This window comes from Podarcis gaigeae (genome assembly GCF_964106915.1).
Source record: "Podarcis gaigeae genome assembly, chromosome: 4".
NCBI classification, from domain to species: Eukaryota; Metazoa; Chordata; class Lepidosauria; order Squamata; family Lacertidae; genus Podarcis; species Podarcis gaigeae.
In genome coordinates, this window is record NC_139677.1 from 74471631 (window position 1) to 74495082 (window position 23452).

Below are 23452 nucleotides of genomic sequence, written 5' to 3' on the forward strand. Positions count from 1 at the left end.
TGTTTATAGATAAATGTTTATAAATGTAGATTAGCCTGATGAAAACAGGCATCAACGATACCAAGAACAGGGTATGTGGATGTTTCATCTTATAATTATAAATCAGAAAAATTGTAATATTAAGGGTTCTTTTTAATTATATTTCTTTTTTAAGAGATCTAATGAGTATTTGAAATTAAATGTACATTTTTTAAATATCAAAGCTCATCTTTCACTTTTTTAACTCCTGTCACTCACAGCACATAAGGTATGTTGGTGTACATATCTGTCAGGGTGCTGTCAGCTAGTTGCCCAGGAAATTATAAAGACAAGGAAAAGGCTCTTACAGTCCTTTTTTTATTTCAAACTTTACAGAGACAGTCTATAGAACCCAGCCTCTGGGATAATGGCGTTGTCCCGAGTGAATCTCCACCCCCCTTCTCTCCAACTTCCTCATTCGTCGTCGTCATCATCTCCTCTACGGGTGCCACTAAGTGCCCTCTGTCTTCGATCTCTTTACTCTCCTATTTCTAAGGCTTGCCGGGTTCTGGGAGATGGTGGGTCTGGAAAGCTTTCTAGTGACAATGTGTCAGCCAGCTGCTGCTCCAGCTTTGCCTGCTGCTCCTCTCCTCTCCCCACTTTCCCCCTTATCTGCCTCTGAGCTATGAACTCCCGCAAACCACTGTTGCAAATCTGTACTATCTTCCTCTTCCTCCGCCCTGGAAGGGTCAGGATGGGGAGGCGGTCTCCACCACTCCTCCTCCTCTGCCCAGCCCCTGACAATATCTTCACCTTTCATTCATCTCATGGATGGAGAACCTGTGACCTTCCACATGTTGGACTACACTCCTATACTCTTTGGCCATTGGCTATGTTGGTAGGGCTGATGGGAGTTCAACAACATCTGGAGGGGGCTGCAAGTTGACACTCCTAATCTAGGCCCTTGTTTGCATCAGTGGTATTTTCTTCCAAAAGCATCCAATAAGTACTGTGCTCTAGAGATTTTAGCGTTTGCATCCCAAGTAGGGATATCTTTCTTATTCGGAAGTTTAGCCCCTTTAATATGCACAGCTGCCCATGGAAACATTTTCCAAAAGCCATTAATTTCTGCATATATTTCACACTGCTTTACCTCTTTCTTTCAGCCTGACCTACAAAACAAATTCAGTGTGGGTGATGACTGAACCGATGTTAAGATACTTGAACATAATCACCGTATTTTTTGCTCCATAAGACGCACCTGACCATAAGACACACCTAGTTTTTAGAGGAGGAAAACAATAAAAAAAAAAAATATTCTGAACGAAACAGTGGATGTATGATTTTTGTGGTTCATGCTTTCCCAGAATGCTTTTAGAACCTTATAGGTCCTCCACCACCAGCACATCATTTTCATATAATTTTCTTTCAGCATACAACATGCTGAGAATTTCACCACCGCCCAAGCCTTACCTGGATTGTGCAGCAGTGCCTGGCAGCAACAATGGCAGATTCTGGTGAGATCTTGTGAGATCTCACTGAGCTCTTGCAAGATCTTACAGAGCTCATGAGATCTTGTGAGATTTCAGGAAGATCTCACACTTGCTAGCCTAATACTGTTATTAAACCAACTAGATTTAGTAGGATTATGCATAGGGTTTCCATGTTGGGTTGCAGCTAGCACTGTCGGCAGGGTAAGGTCCTGGCACTTACATGACCTCCCACTACTGACATTGCTGGTGCTGGCAGGGTTGAGTAAGGTTGGCACAGTGAAAACACACCAGTGCAGTCATGCTTTGGAATACCAATTGCCCTTCCCCAGGATATGTCATTCCCTCTCCAACCTGGTTTTCTTCTCCCCATCCCAGTCAGTCGGCCTTCCCTGGCTACTGAGCACACTCAGTCCACACGGGCCTGCTTTTGGTTTCCACAGTCCTGCCAATACTTTCCTTGTGCGTGAGACAGTGGTGCTGGTTTGGTCCCACGGCCAACAGTACTCACACCCGATCATTAGAAATGGAGCGAGTGATGATCTTTGAAGTCCTGTTATGGTTCTCCATTGGTACACATGAGCGTCTTTTCTGAGCTACACATTTTCTCCCTGATTTGTGTGGTGCATTGTGGCTCCACTGAGCAGCATCAAGATGAAACCATAGACACATTACTGGTTTCCACTGCAGAGAAAGAACTTTCTTTTGTTCCTAAAATAAAACTGACTTTTGAAGTGCTAAAGCAGTAACCACATTGTGGCAGGAAAAAGCTGTCGATGAGGGGCTAGCAGAGATGAAGGTTTTTTCCCACCCTTCACCTGACTAGAAAAAAACCAAACCTGAAGTGTGTTCTCAGATTTTCCGCCTCTCATCCTCCCCATTACGCCTTTTGCTCAGGAAGGGTCCAGGAAGGGTCCAGCGAGCTATAAAAATCTGCTGAGGGGAGCCCTTAGTTACTTGTAGTCCCATCACCTCAGGAAAGGATCAACCATGAAACTCTACACGGCAGCCATTCTGACCATCGCTTTTTTCGAGCTCTTCAGTATATATATTATTACAGGTATGTTTAAAATATTATTAATAGTAGTCATATGTTTATTTCATATCCTGGGAAGCGTAGTTTGTTAAGGGTGATAAGAGTTGTTTGAATACCCTTATTTCCCTCTCTGAGCTACAATTCGCAGAGCAGTTTAACAATCCATCTCCACACTGGGAATTCTGAGAACTGTAGTTCTCAGAGGATAAATGTTGTTGTTGTTTAGTTGTTTAGTCATGTCCGATTCTTCATGACCCCATGGACCAGAGCACGCCAGGCACTCCTGTCTTCCACTGCCTCCTGCAGTTTGGTCAAACTCATGCTGGTAGCTTCGAAGACACTATCCAACCATCTTGTCCTCTGTCGTCCCCTTCTCCTTGTGCCCTCAATCTTTCCAACTTCAGGGTTTTTTCCAGGGAGTCTTCTCTTTTCATGAGGTGGCCAAAGTATTGGAGCCTCAGCTTCACGATCTGTCCTTCCATTGAGCACTCAGGGCTGATTTCCTTAAGACGATAAATAGGGGACTCCTAATGATAATTTCCATGTGGATGCTGAAATCTTTTCCTGTGCACCTATGTTCCTACCTGGATTGATAGAAGCCAAGAAATGTTTTCCTTGCAGTAGAAGTGCAGTTTTCAGGGTGGGGGAGAGAGAGATTTCAATCACTACCCTAAATGAGTAACGGACGACAGAGGGCAAGATGGTTGGATAGTGTTCTTGAAGCTACCAGCATAAGTTTGACCAAACTGTGGGAGGCAGTGGAAGACAAAAGTGCCTGGCGTGCTCTGATCCATGGGGTCACGAAGAGTCGGACACGACTAAACGACTAAACAACAACAACAACAAATGAGTAACAGTTGTGATTTATTGTATTGAAAATCCAATGGCTAGAAGACCAACAGAAATCAGAACCACTTGCAGACATGCAAGAACAAAAGCCCTATAAGGAACCCCTTTTTTTTTTTTAAGTTGTTTTACACTTTTAAATAGCGTGTTTTAATATTAATGGAGGTTTTTAAATTGTTGTAACCTGCCCTGAGACATTAGGGTGAGGGGAAGGAAATAAGTTCTAATTCTAATAATAATAATAATGTTCCTGATTATTTGATGCCAGTTAAACTTATATTTTATCTCTTTTTAAGGAACGCTTGGATCTCAGACTATGGCACTCGACAACTGTATAACCTTAGAGACAAATGAAATGAACATCCGAAGATTTGCTAGTTATACAACCCAAACCAGACCAGTAAAAGCTGTGATGTAAGTATCTTGCCTAATCTTCAACTGTAAAGTAGCCTACAAGTCTGAAGAAAGAGACATGCTTGTGTGACTTTCCAAAGAAACACAGATTCCAGTTAGAAGTAGTAGTATTACCAGTGTATACTATGCAATGTTCATTCCATGTTCAATCTGATAACTGTCTGAGTGGGTGACCATATATGTGATTAATATAGGAGACTATTGCATCATGGCTATGCTCTGCCTCCCTTTCAGAGGCAGCATGCTCTTGCCCTCGGGTCCCAATTGCATGCTTCCCATGGCATCTGCTTGGCCACTGCGAGAACAGGATGCTGGACTAATAATAATAATAATAATAATAATAATAATAATAATAATAATAATTTATTTATACCCCACCCTCCCCGGCCAAAGTCGGGCTCAGGGTAGCTAACACCAGTAAAATTACAATAAAAACACTAGGAAAAAATACTAATTTAAAATACTAATTTAAAAGAACGCCCTCCCATCAGATGTCAAAGTGATAAACAACTACCTGACATTCAGAAGACATCTTAAGGCAGCCCTGTTCAGGGAAGTTTTTAATGTGTGACATTTTAGTGTACCGTATTTTTTGCACCATAACACTCACTTTTTTCCTCCTAGAAAGTAAGGGGAAATGTCTGTGCGTGTTATGGAGGAAATGCCTATGGGTGGCATGCCTACGGATTTTCCTCCTCTAAAAACTATGTGCGTGTTATGGTCAGGTGCGTGTTATAGAGCGAAAAATACGGTATTTTTTGTCTCTGTGGAAGCTGCTAAGAGTGGCTGGGGAAACCCAGCCAGATGGGTGGGGTACAAATAATAAATTATTATTATTATTATTATTATTATTATTATTATTATTATTAGATGGGCCATTGGCCTGATCCAGCAGGCTCTTCTTGTGTTCTTGTTTTAAGTGGAGGCATCTAATGGTGTCCAGCATTCATCATTCAAACTTCCAACCTATTACTGACACCAATCCAACTGGAAGCCAATAAAATTTTAGCTGCAATCCTTTGCAAGTCTACTCAGAAATAAGTCTCATTGAGTCCCATTGTGCTGGATTCCACTTGCTCCTTGTGGACACAGAACAGCTGCCCAAAGCACTGTGTTTCACATTTCACACAGAAATACAATCCACAATAATTCTTTAACAAAATTAAACTTAGTGATTTGCTTTCTATTCTCTTGCAGCTTGATCACCAGAAGAGGTGTCAAGATCTGTGTGCCACATGATCTTCCATGGGTGACAAAAACCATGAACTACTTGGACCAAAAAAAGGCAATACAACAAAGAAGAACAACGTCTAGGAAAATGACCAGCTAAGCTGCCGCACATCAAATCATCAATAGCTGCTCATAACTTTGGCTAATTCCTGACTGGAAATAAAGTTACTGAACTGATGTAGTTTCACTGGAATCTATTCATCCATCAAAGCAATGCTGATGCAATTACAGCATTTTAATGCTGCCTTTAGTCTTAATTATTTTAGGATAACCTTTTTTATTTATTGGAAGAAGGCAGCTCTTTCAATATTTTCAGTTGAAGCTGTTTTCAGTGTTTGGGGAGTACTTATTCAGAGTTTCCCTTTTCATCATATTGTTTCTCTGGTTTATAGTGTCTTTCGAAGACAATATTAATGTAGAGTGTTCTATGATTGCATACAACTTATTGTTCCCCTGTTAGGATGGCTGAGGGTTTCCTGTGCTTAAGATATCACTGATTATACAAACATAAACCCCAGGGGATGCTGGGGGTTGGGGGGAGAGGAGCCCTAGAAACCAATCTGGCACTTACAAAATGATGAGGCCCCCATGGATATTCAGAATGTCCTTTTATCTCATGTGAATAGCCATATTTCTAGGTAAAGCTCATCACTCTTCCACAGTACCAGTTAGCAAAAGAGTTTTGGCACTACCTAGGTCACTAAGATACATATGGCTGTAACAGCCTCATATATGGTTGAGCAAATATATGAGGAAATAGCTAATAGAAGGAAAGCAGTATCAAGAAAGAAATCAAGGACAGGCCTGTTGATTAACACGGATGTGGACTTATGTATTGGAATAAATAGAACGAGCTGCCTGTAATTCAAATTTGTGCTTTCTTCATCTGGTTCATGTTTAGTACATGATCACTGGAAACTTTCGTGGAATGTATAATACTGCCGCTTGCTGCTATTCTTCAAAATTGTATACCTTTTCGTTTCCTTGATTTTTTGAGGGGACTGTCATCTGTTTTGAAGAACTTTAAAAAATTAATCAACTAACTTCCTGTCATTGGATCCATTTGCTGATCAAACTAGACGTTACAGCAACAGAATACAGGTGACAGTGAGAATATTTGAAAAAGATAGCTATTATTGTTTTTGGTCAAGAGTACAAAAAGAATAATGCCACGAAATCTTTTGAAGAGCATCTTAAATGTCTTAGCTGAATGAAGAGATATACTTATATTAATTCAAAGACATTCATGTGAACTTAGTTGTTCATTCAGTTGTTGGTTTTACAACACTTGGGATCAAATTACTTTTACCATGCTTTTACTATGCACTTAATAAATCAGTCCTTTGAATGATATTTTATATCTTTTGTTTATTAACAGTAAGTAGAATCTACCAGGAAGTGCTTTTGTACAAATCCCATTGAAATCTTAAGAAGAACATAGTAGTCATTTCATCTCTTTACTACTTGCTCGGGGTTTTTTCAGTTACAACATGGTGTAACAGAACACAAGAAAAATCTGATGAAATGTTTGGTACTGCCAGTGTGTGTAGATAGATGATAGATATAGATAGATTAGATAGATAGATAGATAGATAGATAGATAGATAGATAGATGATAGATTAGAAAGATAGATAGATATATATAGATAGATAGATAGATAGATAGATAGATAGATAGATAGATAGATAGATATAGATAGAGAGAGATAGATAGATAGATAGATAGATAGATAGATAGATAGATAGATAGATATAGATAGATAGATAGATAGATGATATAGATAGATAGATAGATAGATGATAGATAGATAGATAGATAGATAGATAGATAGATAGATAGATAGATGATAGATAGATAGATATAGATGATAGATGATAGATAGATGATAGATAGATAGATATAGATGATAGATGATAGATAGATAGATAGATAGACAGATGACAGAGAGAGAGAGAGAGAGAGGGAGGGAGGGAGGGAGGGAGGGAGGGAGGGAGGGAGGGAGGGAGATGATAGATAGATAGATAACAAGTTCCATCTTATTCCTAGTTTTTTACCAGTTCAAACAGGTAAGGCATGGCAACCAAATGAGAAGATTTAAAACAGCCTTTATCCACTCCGCTGAGGTCTGAGAGTTTAATTATTTCAAACATTCACAAAGAGTGGGGTATTCAACAGCTTTTACTATGCTCAGTGACTCTGACTGGATAGTTATCAGTCTTTTTCTGCCTTGGAATCTCTGACTGTGAAAATACCAGCCATGTGCACTGTTAACACAGCACACCAGTTTCATCCACCTCCAAACCAGTTTAATTGACCTTATCCAAGTTCTTTCTTTTAAGGAAGGAGGAGAAGGAGAATCAAGTTCAAACAAGCACGATGCCAAAGTCCTTTGCCCGGATGGTACTCTTTGAAATTATGCCTTGGAGGCTCTGCACATTCTGGCGTCTGTGTGAGGTTGGTTCAGACTGGACAGGGAATTAGTGAACCAGAAAAGAAGTGCTTAGGTTTCTTCAGCGTGCGCCAGCTAGAGGAATAGGCTAGCATCTTCAGACATAAAACACACAATAATTTCCAGAGTTGGTCTAGTAGAAAATTAAATCTCTGTACAAAGTGTAGGTTAATCCTCTTCTTCCAAGGTTAGCAAACAAGATGTCAAAAGACTTGCACAAGGAACTGTCTGTCAGGATTGAATTGCTATTTACTACAAGTTCATATTAGGGGCTGCATATATATGCACAGTCACAAAGAAGCATCAGTTCCACTCATGTATACTGACTAAACTCTTTTTAAAAGAGGGGAAAATAAATCTACCCATGATATGTGGAAGCCCAGCAACATCCCCATGAGACTTGCCTTTGTACAGTGGTACCTTGGTTCTTGAACGGCTTAGCTGTCGAACAGATCAGCTCCCAAATGCCACAAAGCCGGGAGTAAGTGTTCCAGTTTGCGAACATTTTTTGGAAGCCAAATGTCCGACACGGCTTCTGATTGAGTCCAGGAAGCTCCTGCAGCCAATCGGAAGCCATGCCTTGATTTTCGAACGGTTTTGGGAGTTGAATGGACTCCTGGAATGGATTAAGTTTGAGAACCAAGGTACCACTGTATTTGTAATGATTAACTATCTCAATGTTAATTATATTAAATGTACACAAGTTGCTGTGACTTTGCTACTTCAGAATCAGTTATATAGTGAATCTGCTGTTGTCCTCAATTGACACATGAATAAAAAGTGATCCGGACTAAAGTATACCTGTTATATACAGTATACAGTTCATATTTTGAAGTGGCAGCCTGCATCCAATCCTGCAGCTAATCAGAAGCAGCGCCTTGGTTTTTTAACAGTTCCGGAAGTTGAACGGACTCGTGGAACGCATTCTGTTTGAGAACCAAGGTATGGCTATACTTCTAACTATGGATCTCTAGGACGACTCTCTTTTTACATACCCATGGAAAAGAGGATGTGTCCTGGGGAAAGAGGGCATATGGCAACCCTATCATAAAGGTAAAGGTAAAGGGACCATTAGGAGCAGTGCTCATCTCGCTTTATTGGCCAAGGGAGCCGGCGTACAGCTTACGGGTCATGTGGCCAGCATGACTAAGCCACTTCTGGCGAACCAGAGCAGCACACGGAAATGCCGTTTACCTTCCCACCGGAGCGGTACCTATTTATCTACTTTCACTTTGAGGTGCTTTCGAACTGCTAGCTTGGCAGGAGCAGGGACCGAGCAAAGGGAGCTCACCCCGTTGCGGGGATTCAAACCACTGACCTTCTGATTGGCAAGTCCTAGGCTCTGTGGTTTAATCCAAAGCACCACCCGTGTCCCTAACCCTATCATAGGTTATTGGAAAAGGAAGCAAAAGTATTCATCCAGTAAGCGGGGGTGAGTGTCAAGAAGAAGAGGGAATGCATTCTTGTTGCTGAGGCAACTGTGCTGACATTCCTTGTTTCATAAGAAGATCCATGCTGGGACAGAACACAAGTCTACCAAGTCCAGCAACCCGGACAGTCACCAGCCACACACCCAAGCTTGAAACAACCCTCTTCCACTTTTGCTCCCCAATCCATGGTATGCATTAGAATAAGAACAGAGGAAGCTGCTAAACCATTGGTCTGTCTCAGTACTGTTTGCTCTGACTAGGGAAGGGAAAATTCCTAGGCCTACCTGAAAATTCTGAGGATTTATTTGCTCTTAATGAGGCTGCCAAATCTGATTGGTTACATGGCACTGTGATGTCATCACACTTACTGTATGATCCCTAATTGACTGGGCTCATCCAGTGCCGATAAAGAGGGAAGAAGTATATATCTCAGGTCAGGGCTGTTAACTTATGGGGCAGAGGTTCCAGGTTGCAAGTTACTCATTCCAGGAAGACTTGAACTTCCGAACCTCTCACTTGAGAAATTAACCCTTTATGAGTCATGAACCTACTGTTTCATCATTAACAGTAGAAAAATTAACATTAACAGTGGAAAAATTGCTTATATAAAACTGTTATACAAGGGGCTGAAATACTAGCAGTTCAGAGGCTTGTAGCTCTCTGTTGCACTTTGCCTGGATGTTCTTTTTGTTTGGTTTTGCTAGTGCAATTAATACTTAAGCCTCTGAGCACATTAGTAATGCTTCATTGCAGTAACTGGGCTGTGCATTTTTTCCCAAGCCTTTTTCAGAAAGAGAGAGAACGTCCTTGGTCTGCAACACACAGGCTTTCTTGCTGGAAAGGGGCACTTTAGTTAATGTTTCTAACTGACCAATGATTGTTAGGTGTCCTTTGCTGCAGGGCCCAAATATGGGGAAACCAGCAGGTCTCCTGCTGCTAATCCTGCACTGAAAATAGATTGATTTTATTACCAGAGACTCCAAAGTGCAAATTACTAACAGCTGACCTGACCCAGGAAGAAACGTGCCTCTCGTTTTAAGGCACCTATCTGCAAGACAGTGATGTACTACTGGTTGTGGGTAACACAGAAAGCTCTGGACAGCCAGAAAGGTACCAGCATCATGGCCCTTCTTTGACTTCAGGAGTATCTCTGGAAAGCCAACATCCTCAACCTGGAGGAAGGTGTCCCCCACTCTGATCAAATCTGGTATGATTAAAACCAGGGGACAAAGTGAGTTCTTTGGCCACCAGGGGGCATATAGCTACTTACTTACCAAGAGGGATCTAAGTGTTGATTGATTTAGCTGCGCTCATGTCACATAAAAGTGCCATAGCGTATCTCTGTACATTCCTTCTGTGGTTCTGAATTCCCATTGAATAACGAGTTTTTCCCACGGACAAGAGTAAACAAAGTACAAAGGCGTTTTTGTGAAGATAAGGGACATGGTTCCTGATCACATGGGGTGGGGAAAGCTGTACAAATTGTACACGGATAGGCTCTGTGCTAAGAGGTAATGCATAAGTGAAGGTTGGAAGCAGTATTGGACACGTGATGAGCTACAGTCACTTAAATCAGCAAGCAAGTGCTACATAGAAAAACCCAGGCTAGGGATGGAGGAAAAGTTAGTTTGGTTTGCATGATTAATATGAGCTTACAAAATTCACGCTGCCCAAACCAAACACTTTCCCAAATTTTGTAATGCAGGTCTCAAACCAAATAATGCAAACAAAGCTTCCTGTACGATACTGAAATGTGCATGCAAAAATGCATATATTATTGAAAATAGTGTACAAAATTGCATTCCGTTGGGAGGAAATCAAAAATACACAGGCAAAATTGTGTACACAAATTGCATATATTTGGAGAAACACATATAAAAATTTGTACAAATTTTCAAGCATACTTTTTAAAAATTAAAAATGCAAAGACAACATGTATGCTAAATGGGGTATTTTTGTACTTGTTTTGTTTAATTCCTCAGGTCCTGCTGCCGCCTTGGCTCTTCTCTGCAGAACTATGATAGCTCAATTTTTGGTAGCTTTGAACATAACCCACATGTAAAGGCACTGTCTCGTGCTTATGGACTCTCTATGTTAGAACTGTCTTGACTGATCAGATGGTGACAGCAGCCACAAAATTAAAAGATGCCTGCTTCTTGGGAGAAAAGCAATGACAAACCTAGACAGCATCTTAAAAAGCAGAGACATCACCTTGCCAACAAAGGTCTGTATAGTTAAAGCTATGGTTTTCCCAATAGTGATGTATGGAAGTCAGAGCTGGACCATAAAGAAGGCTGATTGCGAAAGAATTGATGCTTTTGAATTATGGTGCTGGAGGAGACTCTTGAGAGTCCCATGGACTGCAAGAAGATCAAACCTATCCATTCTTAAGGAAATCAGCCCTGAGTGCACACTGGAAGGACAGATCGTGAAGCTGAGGCTCCAATACTTTGGCCACCTCATGAGAAGAGAAGACTCCCTGGAAAAGACCCTGATGTTGGGAAAGATGGAGGCACAAGGAGAAGGGGACGACAGAGGACGAGATGGTTGGACAGTGTTCTTGAAGCTACAAACATGAGTCTGACCAAACTGTGGAAGACAGAAGTGCCTGGTGTGCTCTGGTCCAGGGGGTCACGAAGAGTCGGACAAGACTAAACGACTAAACAACAACAACAATCTTGACTGGTGCAAGCCTGGGGACAGCAGTATGGATTCATTTCTTTTTCAGGCCCACTGAAGCCTTGTACGGTACGGGCCCGAATTTCCATCAATATAAATTTGCAACATTTCATTCTGGTCCGCTGCCTTCTGAAAGCATATATATTGCATGGGGATGGCTGATAGCCCTGAACTGTAAAAGCATCTCAGCATCTCTGGAAGGCAATTCTGTGCTCTTAAGCTATCCCTATGCCTAGACAATAACACAAGAGCTGCTACAACTGCTGCATCAGCCCCGTTCCATGGACTGCAGTCGTTTTGCAACACCTCGCCTGCTAGTGCAGCAAAGCTAAATATAACCCCTGCAGAGTGGATCTTTTCTATTTATAGAGCCCCCAAAAGTCAGAGTTCAGCACATATCTCAGTCTAACCATTAACAAGCCCGTGATTCAGGGGGTCAGATACAGAAAACGTTGCTAAGAAGGAAAGCCAGGATCCCTCCCTCCGGCATCAAAGACAATGGAAGGACAGGCCTGGGCCTGGCTTGTATCCTCTGTCTCTCTTGTGCATTTATAGTACTTATCATGGAATTTCTCATCACGGGCTGACAGAGTTCAGTAATAATGCCTTCCTGAGGTGAGGGGATTCCCAGCTCCACAGTCTGTCAGGCTGCCAGAGATTCAGAGCTCGGCTCCACGAAACACAGAGGCAGCCATTGAAATGCCTTTAAACAACCATGGCTTCCACCAAAGAATTATGGGAGCTGTAGTTTGTTGTGGATGATTTGTTAAGAGATACTTATTTCCCTCACGGAGCTACAGTTTCTAAAGTGGTTTAAAAAGCAATCTCTCTTTGGGAGGAAACTCTGAGAACTGTATCTCTCTGAGGGGGAGAGGGGCCTCCCATCAACTCTCAGCACTCTTAGCAAACTTCATTTCCCATTACAGATAGGTAGCCGTGTTGGTCTGCCATAGTCAAAACAAAAAAAATTCCTTCTAGTAGCACCTTAAAGACCAACTAAGTTAGTTCTTGGTATGAGCTTTCATGTGCATGCACACTTCTTCAGATACACTGAAACAGAAGTTTCCAGACCCTTCTATATAGTGAGAAGGTGGGGAGGGGTATTACTCAGAAGGGTGGTGGGAATGGGTGATTGGCTCATCACAGCTATCTGCCAATCACCCATTCCTACCACCCTTCTGAGTAATACCCCTCCCCACCTTCTCACTATATATAAGGGTCTGGAAACTTCTGTTTCAGTGTATCTGAAGAAGTGTGCATGCACACGAAAGCTCATACCAAGAACTAACTTAGTTGGTCTTTAAGGTGCTACTAGAAGGATTTTTTTTTGTTTTCATTTCCCATGATTCTTTAGGGGACGCCATGACGGTTTAAGGTGGCATCATTGTGCTTTAAATGTGTGGTGTGAATGTGTTTGGCTGTCTTGGCTCGCATCCTCTTGAATTTAGACCACAATTCTATACACACTTACCTGGGAGTAAGTCCATTGAACTCAATGAGACTTGCTGCCCAACAGGGATGTATAGGAGTGTGCTTTTTCCAAACAGGATTATTTGTAATGATGAATGGGGGAAATAACACTCTAAAGTAAAATCATGTGCTTGGTAATTAAGGGGTGATACAAAGGTCAATCCAGATTAATATTATTGTGAGAAAAAGCCTAGCTGTTTCTTATGAGGGGCAAAATTATGAATAGTAACTGGCCTGGCCACAGTTCTGAAAACATATGCAATCCTTATCTCTGTGAAAAGTGTGCATGTGGATTTTCAGTGATTTGGATTGGAGGAATCAGTCCTTGCTTGGAGGATTGGAGGAATCAATCCTTGCTGCATTATATTAATAATTTTTAAATATGCTATCAAGTGACCTAAATGAACTTTGCTAAGGGCAAAACTTATGAGCACAGAAAGATTTATCATCATTATTATTTTGGTTCTTTTAATTATTCTAACTTCTCCTAAAACAGCAGCAACTTATACAAAGTGGTTTACATATAATTAAAATAACAGCGCATGCAATAAAATAAAGCCTGAAGAATAAAGTCAACAATAGCTGAACCAGCCAACAGTTATGCATGCAAAACACTAGGTTTCAGAGTTTAAAAGCATTACTGAGTAGAAAGAAAGTCAAGTTCCCAAATATGTGTGGAGTCCTCAGGCCAAATGCTTAGGATTTTTCTGCCTGCAACATCCCTACAGCACTGGCACAGCATCACAGTGCTTGACCACTCTATAGCTACTAAGGTCAGTTGTGTTTCACACTAAGGCCCAGATCTCAGGATGGTGCTGTAGAAAACATAGGAAGCTGGCTTATACTGAGTTAGCCTATCTAGCTGGATATTGTCAACACTGACTGCCAGCAGCTTTCCAGGGTTTCAGACGGAGGTGGGGTCTCTACCAGCCCTACCTGGAGATACTGGGAATTGAACCTAAGACCTTCTGGATGAAAAAGATGGTGTTGAATCACTAAGCCACAACCACAGAACCGGGCTTATGCAGGAAACAGACATGTACAGTGGTACCTTGGCTTACGAACTTAATTCGTTTCAGAGATCCGTTCTTAACCTGAAACCATTCTTAACCTGAGGTGCACTTTTGCTAATGGGGCTCCTGCTGCCCCCGCGTCACTGCCGCGCAATTTCCGTTCTCATCCTGGGGCAAAGTTCACAACCCGGAGCAACTACTTCTGGGTTAGCGGAGTTTGTAACCCGAAGCATTTGTAACCCAAGGTACCACTGTACACGATAAGAGCTCAGAGCAGAAATAAGTGCTACTCTTGTGGTCAAATAGCGGTGATCAAATGCTACTATTGTGGTTTAGGACTGGGAGTTAAGAGTCCTGGGCACTATTATTTACTTGCCTGCAATTTTATAAAGATGTGCAGATTAACAAAATATGTATAGCTTTCCCAAGGAGATATAATCCTGTTTATCCATCATACACAAAAAACAGGGCCCAACTTTGGCCCAGAACACATGAGGGTTGCCGCATGGCAAATAAGTTGCCTGATGGCTCCATCCTGTAACCAGATCATTGTTTTTGGTTGTTGTTGGGTTGTGTGTTGTTTTTTAAAAGTGGACAATGATGGCAGTAATTTATTCTTAACTCCTTTCATCACAAGCTGAAAACTGATCTGGGCATCAGGCAGAGCAATCAGATGGCGGCTTGGCTGGGTGGCCAGCAGTAATGAGCTTTAAATTCCCTCCGTGTTCAGAGCCAATTGCGGCTGGCAGGAACCGGTTTGTGTAGCGAGGCCAATTCATAAACATTTCTAACGTACACGGTGATAATTGGATGGAAGTTTTGAAGTGATATGAGGCTCAGAAAACAATTGCCAGCATTAGGAAGGAAAGGCCTTGACTTTGTGAGCATGCCCTAGCCCAGAGGTCATGGACATCCTTCGTGTGCAGAAGATACAGCGTTCAGGTCCCACCATCTCTGGTTTAGAAGGCTCAGGCAGCAGGTGAAGAGAATGACCTTGGCCTGAGACCATGGAGAGCTGCTGCTACTTGGGGGGTGGGGACAGGGGTTGCCAATGTGGTGCCCGTGTGCTGGCTAGCACCACCTATGGCAAGGTCTCAGTAAATATCCACTCAAAACCCACAATGTGTGAGAGATTGCATGCTCTTTGTGCTCAGTTCCTGTTTGCCTTTGCTACATTGAACACACACCTTTAAACGTGTCCACATTTCATGGGTTGCCAGGATTGGACACACACTCTGAACAGGGCAGAGGTATCTTCATGAGCCACTGATGGAGCTGCTGGTTGGGGAGAGCAGTGGCGTAGCATGGGTTGTCAGCACCCGGGGCAAGGCAAGTAATTTGCGGCCCCTAACCCAAGTGAGCCAGGTAGGGGCAGAGAGCTGCGAGTGCGAGCATGCCCCCCCCAGATGTTGCGCCCGGTGCGGCCGGCCCCCCTGCACCCCCCACGCTACACCACTGGGGGAGAGACAGGGTTCAAGCCCACACCATTCCTCTGCTCTTTTTGTGCTGTCATTTATTGCTATGTCTCCACATTGTCATTTTGTGACTGGAGCCCACAGTAATTTCTCAGAAGTTTGTTTGTTTATTCATTTATTACATTTACATACCACTTTCCCCTGCAAGAAGCTCCAGGTCGTGTGCATGTTTCCGTCTTCACTATTTTACCCTCACAACATCACTCTGAAGTGCCCACTGGCCCCCCAAAAGAGAAAAGTTGATGACTTCTGGGGTAGAACAAATAGTCCACCTGGGAATATGGAGGAAACTTCCCTTGTAAATACAAGATAGGCAGGTAAGCCTGTGCAACGGGTAGACTTTTTAAGGAGTGGACTTTTCATTCCCAACCATGCACGGCTGCCATTGTGCAAACCTGACCCTTTGTTGTGAAAATAAAAGCCTCTGAGTGAATTGACTTTGCAGCAGCAATGACTCCCCTCCCCCCCAACTCCTTCCTAACAAGTTGATTGGGGACTTTCCCTTGCAGAGCACCCAGACCCAGCTCTAACTCTTGCCTCAGATTTTCCACTGTACCCTCTCGGCAATCATTGCTGCTCCTGTGAAGTGGGTTATAAATACGACCCACAATCAGGACGCCTCGCGGGCACCAACGGCACCCTCTTGAAACACCCACTTTGCCCAAGTGCTCCGGCCTTGTGAAAAGCGACCGCAGACAGGCTGTGTCGCTAAGGAAACACGGCTTGTTGTCCCCTGTCCTTCAGACAAGGCCTTACTCGGGGAGGAAGGGAGATAAATTTGGGGCAACACCGTAAACAGGATAAGGATATAATGCACTCTGTTATATAATAACAATATCAATAAAACAACTTAGCAACCTAGATGGCTTTTAAAAAAGGATCGGACAAATTCCTGGGGAAGATGGCTGGTGATGACTACTAGCCATGATGGCTGTGCTTTGACTCCACAGGGGGAGCCATCATGCTTCTGAGTACCAGATATTGGAAGCCGGAAGAGGGGAGAGTGCTCTTGTCCTCAGATGCTGCCTGAGAATTTTCACAGACAACTGGATAGCTGCTTTGAGAACAGCTTGCTGGACTAGATAGGCCACTGGTCTGAGCCAGTAGGCTCTCCTTACATTCTTAACAAAACGTTAGCACAATGCAGAGGAGTTTAAGCATCCTTAAGTTCCACTGAAAATTTTGGTGCACATGTGAGAGCTTTATTCCCTTTGATTTCAGTGGGTCTTAAGTTCTTGCTGTTAGCATTGGAAGAAGAGCACCAGTTTTGGTGCTATGGATGCTTTTCTGGCAATGAGAAGAAGCATGTGAAGTGAAGCTACAGGGAACCAGGCAGAGGGCCTTCTCAGTAGTGGCACCCACCTTGTGGAACGCCCTCCCATCATATGTGAAGGACATATAACCTTTAGAAGACATCTGAAGACAGCCTTGTATAGAGAAGTTTTTAAGGTATAATGTTTTATTATTATTTTTTATATGTTGGAAGCTGCCCAGGGTGGCTGGGACAACCTAGTCAGATGGGCGGGGTACAAAAAACGAAATAATAAAATAATAATAATAAATTATATATCATTATATTGTGGTGGGTCAAGCTCCATCCTCCCATCTTGTAGACTACTGGAGTCTCTTCCAGAAGGGTCTGTTCTCCCCATGTCCTTTTTATTCTGCCTCTGGGCAACCACCTTCAGTGCCCGGGTGCCTGAGCCTTCTTCTCATAAGGAAAATGTGGATTTGCACTGACAAATCCCATCTTTTACAGCAATCGCAAAGGATTCCTTTTAAGAGAAAGAACCAGAGGTCGGGGGAAGAGGCACCCTGTGGGCAGAAATGCCTGCCAGTTCAAGATGAGCCAGCTGTCCCTACTCTCACCATTTACCCACATTGCTCCAATAAAAGATATCACCTTACTTATTTTGTAGTGCTTTAATTTGCTGGGAAGAGCATGGCCACAGCAACTGTCAGTAACGGCTCGGGCAGGAAGAAGGGAGAAACCCCTCCCCTCCTGTCACCTCCCTCGTGCGGTTGCTTCTTTCCTCACCATACGCCAACTGCCGAACGTGAAAGATTCATGATCCGAGTGTTGACGCGGCAAGAGGCCGAGAAATTCCCTGACAGCACCGAGTGGCTTGACTGCGGCTGTCCTCAGCCCGACCTTCCTCCTCTTCTGTACTTCTGTACTTCTGTACTTCTCTGTAATCTGAGACAGAAGGAGGAGCCGTGAGTCATCACTGGGCTGGTGGTGACTCACATTTGCAGCTCTCAGGACTGAGATGTGCCTGCTTGTGTTGGAAAATGCGAGGTTAAGGAAGCCTCTCTTTTTCTTTCGGTGTAAAGACAGAAAGGGCATGGCCAGTCTCCTGGGCACTAGGGCCTTGTGCTGTCTTCAGCCGTGTCAATACATTTAAAGCGGTATTAAACAGGCATGGCTTCTCCCAAAGGGAGCTGTCATTCGTCAAGGGTGCTGAGAGTTGCTAGGAGACCCCTGTTTCCACCCTCAGAGCTACAATTCCCCTAGTGGTTTAACAGCCAATCCTTTTTCACAAGGAACTCCAGGAATGGTGGCTCTGGAAGGGGAATAGGCATCTCTTAACAACTCTCACCACCCATAACAAACTACAGCTCCCAGAATGCTTTTGGGGGATTTGTGGTATCATAGTGCTGAAAATGATAGGTGTGAATGTGGCCATACTTTGTCTCTGGCCCAACAAGCATATTATTATAACGGCACCTTTTTCAACCCCTTGCTTCATCTCCCTCAGTGGCACAGGTCTTCTCTAGCCTTGGTTCTGAAAAACCTTTAAACTAAAGATGCCATTTGCAAAGCACTTGCTCCGCTGCTGAGGAACAAACTGCTTTGATTTGTTTTTTACTGATAATTTCATATTTTTTTTTGGTAAACTGCTTTGAATGTGTGTTGTTTTACTGTATATATATTTTTTACAATCAAGCAGTGAAATCAAGCAATTTTTAATAAAATGTGCTGTCCTCCTAGCATCTTATTTCCATCCCCAGGAACCACTCTCCCTAATGGTATTACTTGCTCTGGTGTTAGCTGAATTTTTGAAGCATTACTAGTAGTCAGGCGGAAAAGGATAACTGTTCTCCTCATGCCATTTTCCTAATTGAAATCCTCTTCCCAAGGTTGCTATTTGCCCTACAGGTTTACCCCCACCCCACCAATATGGTGGTGTCAGACCAAACTGTGGGGCTCCCCCCAGCAATGCAATGTCATGTCCTCTTTCATGGTATTGCCAGCATTGGGTGCCAGCAACCTTGCATGCCTCTAGTCAGCAGAGGGCAGATTTGAGACTAACAGGGGTTTGTGGTTTGCCACTAAACACCTAAGCTCCACCCCTTCCTCTGACGCAAGAGGGTCTCCAGAAGGTCTAGGTAGCAATGACGGGAAGCTGCTTTTTCTGGATCTGGAATCCACCTGGTCAGTACATAGAAGGTGACTCAGAAAAGCAGCAATTCGAGCTACATGCCACCCTCTCTGGAAGAGCAACTGGCCGAACAGGCTTTGAGACACCACAAACAAGCCAAGGACATGGAGAGATCTGAACTGGAGATTAAAGATCTTTCGTGTGAGTGGAATGGTGGTAGAAATGGAAGCTGTGAGAGACCATCCTGGCCACAGGCCAGTGTCAAGTGTCTGCAGACCTTAGAAGCCCGGTAGTTTGGCTCTGCACCAGACAAAGAGCATAGACCCGAGGGAATGTGTCCTTATTATAGTGCCGTTCACAGCTGATAGGAGGCTGTGCTGGAAAAGGTGTGCAGGAGGAGAAAGAGGCAACCTTGACCTACCTACATCAGGTGCTAAGTCTCTGGAAGGAAGAATGCACTAGGCCAGATTCCAATATATCAACTGCGCTAAGAGTGTCAGAACATCTTTCCCTGATGGATATGATTTTTCTGCTTATCATTAAGGAGTCGGGTAGATTGGAAATGCGTGGTGGTCATGACGAGTGTTTTGAGTACTCAGCTACTTTTTTGGAGCGGAGCAGGGGAGGTATTATTTCATAAAATTTATATACCCCTTGATGGTGTGTCTGTGTGTGTGTGTGTTTTCTTTTATAAAAAACACCACACACTTCAAAGTGTTTCAAAAATAATAAAACAATGAAATTGGGGGGGGGGGGACAATTAAAAACAGCTATTCAAAACATATCAAAAAATCTTTAAGCTAAATTTAAGCCAGATTTAAGTACATGTCACGTGCCAATTAGAGTACGATGAAGGTGTCAATAGGAGTTCCCAAGCATGGACTAAAATATCTATTTCTGAAAAATGTGGAATGATTATTATGTGGAACTTGTAACAGTGCTGGTTCCAGGGATCAAAGTGGCTGAGTATGGAGGGGGGTTAAGACATTCTGCTTTGAGGAGTTCCCCTTCCAAGAGAGCTTTCTCTTGCTTTTTTATGTGGGTTGCCTTGTCCTTGCAGCCCCAGCTGCAGCTGTGGAACTGATATTCCTGGTGGAGGTTTGCATCTGGAATCCTAGTGGAAGGTACCTGCAAGGAGGCTCTTAGAAGATGCATGTTGTTTACTCTTCTCCCCACTCTCTCTTAGCTCTTTGCTGTTTGTGCAAATTGCAGCATTTGTGCTAAATGCTCCCTTTCCCCAGAGATCCCACTTGTCATTCATATAGTTGCACACACTCAATGGCAGAGCTGGTGTAGCTCACCCTGCGGTGCAATTGTTTATATGCAGTGGGCTTCGTGATCTCCTTTGCTGTGTGATGACAGTCCTCTGATGATGGACCAAGTGATATATAGGATGGAAGTGGGGACAGAGAAACTGCCTCGGGCTGCCCAATTTCCTTTTGCCTAGGTACATAAAACATCTATATTGTTGCCAGAGCTTTCTGCCAGCATAGGTAGACTCCAGACTATTCTTCCAAACTTATTTTTACCATGTCTTCAACTTTCCTCTCTCCCTCCATAATGGTTGCAGTGATGTAGAATTATGTCACGGTTCCATCATAACTTGCCTGCATTATCAGAACTTTGAGCTACCCCAGTTCAGGGGATCTAAGTGCAATCCTAGCCTCATCCAGTTGGCATAACTCAAGGGAAAGGACTAAGCTGTAAATGTGATACTCCCATGAACTCTGATTGAACATTCTATCTCTATCCCTATAGGATGAGGCATGGCGTGTGGAGAATAACTATTCTGTTGCTTGCGGCGACCCAAAATAATTTGGATGGATGTGCCCCACAGTGGAGTTGTACACAATGCCAGCAAGGACAGGTTTCACCTTGGAAGGAGTTGTGAGTTTGTGGTGTTGGATTGTCTTCCAGGTGTGGGTGTGTTTTTCCTGCTGTATTTCAGCAGTTTAATCATTATTTTAGAATGCCTCTGTCAGTTTTATTATTTTAACTCAGCTGCCCTGTGCACAGGGGGAGATGAGATACAGATATTTGAAACGTGGAAAAGAGGCAACCCCTCATCTTTCTAAGGTTTCTTGGGGAGAGAATAATAGCAAAGCCAGCCGAGGTCTGGAGATGCCTCACATGTACATTTTAGCTTTTTGCAATATGAGCTGAGTACATGGTGACTAACTGAAGCAGCTGGCATGCCAAGGAATTATTTGTTCCTTCTTTCGACCCCTGCAATGTGTATTTTTAAAGTGGCAATGTCAAGAATAAGATGAGGGAGACAAAGTCCCAAACCATCTAAGCAATTTGCAGTTCTGACCAAGGCCATCAGGCAACCCTGAACGACTTTCCCCCTTCTGGGAAGGCTGCGCTTGGCCATAATCAGGCAGCAGTTTTGATTCAGTGCCAGATGGAAGCAGGATGGCCATATTTCCTACTTAACAGAGGACTGTCCTCTGTGTGAAGGGTAATCCATGTGTAGGGATAGCAGAGGTCTGAACTTGACCATCAGCACTTAGCACTTGCAGAGCACCCAGGTCACCAGGTTCCCCACTGTTGTGAGAAGTACTGTATTTCTGTACAATACTTGAGATCCGGATACCTAAAAGATCATCTCAACCCCTCCACACCCAATCAACCATCGTATTCCACTATAGAAGGTATCCTGCAGATACTATTCTATATATAGATCCATTTCATGTGATGTCAGAATTGGGCCTTTGCTATGGCATCATCTACCCTTCCATTGCACGCCAAGACCCTTCCATTGCATGCCAAACAGGCACCTTCTCTATTGCCTTTTTGGCACCTGCTAAAAATGTTCCTTTTAAAATCTTAATCCCAGTTCACATCCATTTTGAACTGGAAATGATTTTATGTGTGCACTGTTTTTATATCTACCATATATTGTGGGAAATGGTATGTTTGTTCTCTATGTGTTTGGACGACTCTCAAGATATCATTGCCAAATCCATCACAAGCGTTCCTGAGGTGGGAGAGGCAGTCTTCGTCAATGTTTAGATGCTGGGCGCCATTTTGATTCAAGATGGTGGACCAAAACACTACTCTGGTGTGGCTTCATTTTTTTGCCTTTGTTTGGTTGCCTCTTGAGATAGAGTTACCAAACTTGGCATAAACTGAGAAAACCCAAAATAGACAGCTTCTTATTGTTGGCCCTAGGAGTGAGATGCAGGAGAACTGCATCAGGGTCAGGGATGGCTGGAAGCTACATAGAAGGCTGAGGCAAGGTCCACAGCAGTGGGCCACTGGCTAATGTGACTGTGTAGAAACAAGGTGCCTTACATGGTTAGTTTATATACTTTTATTCCACTCTTCACTGCTAGAGACTTCCCAGGCCAGCTCACAAATCACAAGGCTAAATAGCAATTAATGTATCAATTCACTAAATATCAAATAACAAATAACCAAATATTAAGTCCAGTACCAAGTTTTAAATCCATTTTGTTGAAACAGGATCAAAAAAGAACGAAAAAGCGGAACAAATAAAAGAGGTATTCACCTTAACCAAAAAATATAGCAGTGTCTGTGCAAGACCAGCCTCCCTGGGAAGGACATACCAAAGATGGAGTGCCACCACTGAACAGGTGAAGTAAGCCATATCATTGTTTGGCAAACCATAATGTCAAGTCAAGAGGGACAATAGACTCCAGAGCCTATGTGAGATAAGGGATATCTCAGTTTGTATCACTGGGTTACACAGTACTGTCACTCCTGCTTTCTGCTCTGTAGGACAATCCCCTGTTTTGAATTGTACCTACCATAATAATAGTGTAAACCATAGCTATATGGCAATGATCCTCTTTACTTTTGAAAATTCACATCCTAGCCTGGCAGTATCTCTCTCTAACCTGTGACATCACACTGTCCTTTAATGGGCAGGGCAATCTTCCAAATTTAGCATAGCCATGGCAAGATAACTTAGACAACAGCAAGCATCTATTCCTTTCATAGACTTTAATGGCCTTCTATGTACACAGTCCAATGAGACACTCCTGAACAGCTAAGCGCTGGTCAACATTTTAAGAAAGCGGTTTTTAAAAACTGTGTTAGAGTGAAAGATATTTTGCAATGTGAAGCTTACTACTCGAAGCATCCCTAAGAAATGTGTCCTCCAAAAGATCTGGAGACTTACAATGTTCTTCCTGCCAAGCGCTCAAGAGGCTGCCAAATATATCGTGTCCCTTGGCATCTCTGCAATGGACTGAAATAGCTATAGACCTTTCTGTAGCCAGAAGAAAGCAGGGGGAGAAAAGTCCCTGTTTCTAAATTTGAAGGGGAAGCTGTAAACAACAGGCACACTCTCTGCAAATACACAAGAACAATTTCTCATTTGATCTCTACCGCAAGAAGGGTCAGGATTCTGCACCTCTAAACAAGCATAAGCATCAACTGGGTAGACTTATTTTGCACCAGTAATTGGAGTCTAAAGGAGGAGGTTGCTGCCTACAATCTATGAGCCTCAGAAATGCTCTGAAGAATATTAAGAACTATTTCTAAAACCTTGTAAATCTGGATAATTTGGCTTGCTGCTGTGCAGAATGCAGGAAAGAGCCTTATTTAATT

The 23452-nt window shown here is 43.0% G+C and overlaps 1 protein-coding gene and 1 long non-coding RNA gene across 2 annotated transcripts in view; both read left to right on the forward strand.

The window, feature by feature from the left end:
- The window catches only part of LOC310843942, a 142695-nt gene that overhangs the window by 72490 nt on the left and 46753 nt on the right, over positions 1-23452 (forward strand). The gene's annotated exons all lie outside the window — the stretch shown is intronic.
- On the forward strand, positions 2319-6325 carry LOC310844145 (lymphotactin-like). The gene is made up of 3 exons (XM_083737914.1): positions 2319-2508; positions 3627-3744; positions 4942-6325. The coding sequence occupies exons 1-3, from the start codon at positions 2439-2441 to the stop codon at positions 5072-5074; spliced, it is 321 nt and encodes a 106-aa protein (XP_083594040.1). The 5' UTR covers positions 2319-2438; the 3' UTR covers positions 5075-6325.

What these genes read in the sequence shown, in the direction of transcription:
- LOC310844145 (XM_083737914.1), top strand. Translation starts at nt 2,439, where the DNA reads ATGAAACTCTACACGGCAGCCATTCTGACCATCGCTTTTTTCGAGCTC. An exon ending in CAGTATATATATTATTACAG is followed by an intron (nt 2,509 to 3,626) that starts GTATGTTTAAAA and finishes TCTCTTTTTAAG; the next exon opens with GAACGCTTGGATCTCAGACT. An exon ending in AGACCAGTAAAAGCTGTGAT is followed by an intron (nt 3,745 to 4,941) that starts GTAAGTATCTTG and finishes ATTCTCTTGCAG; the next exon opens with CTTGATCACCAGAAGAGGTG.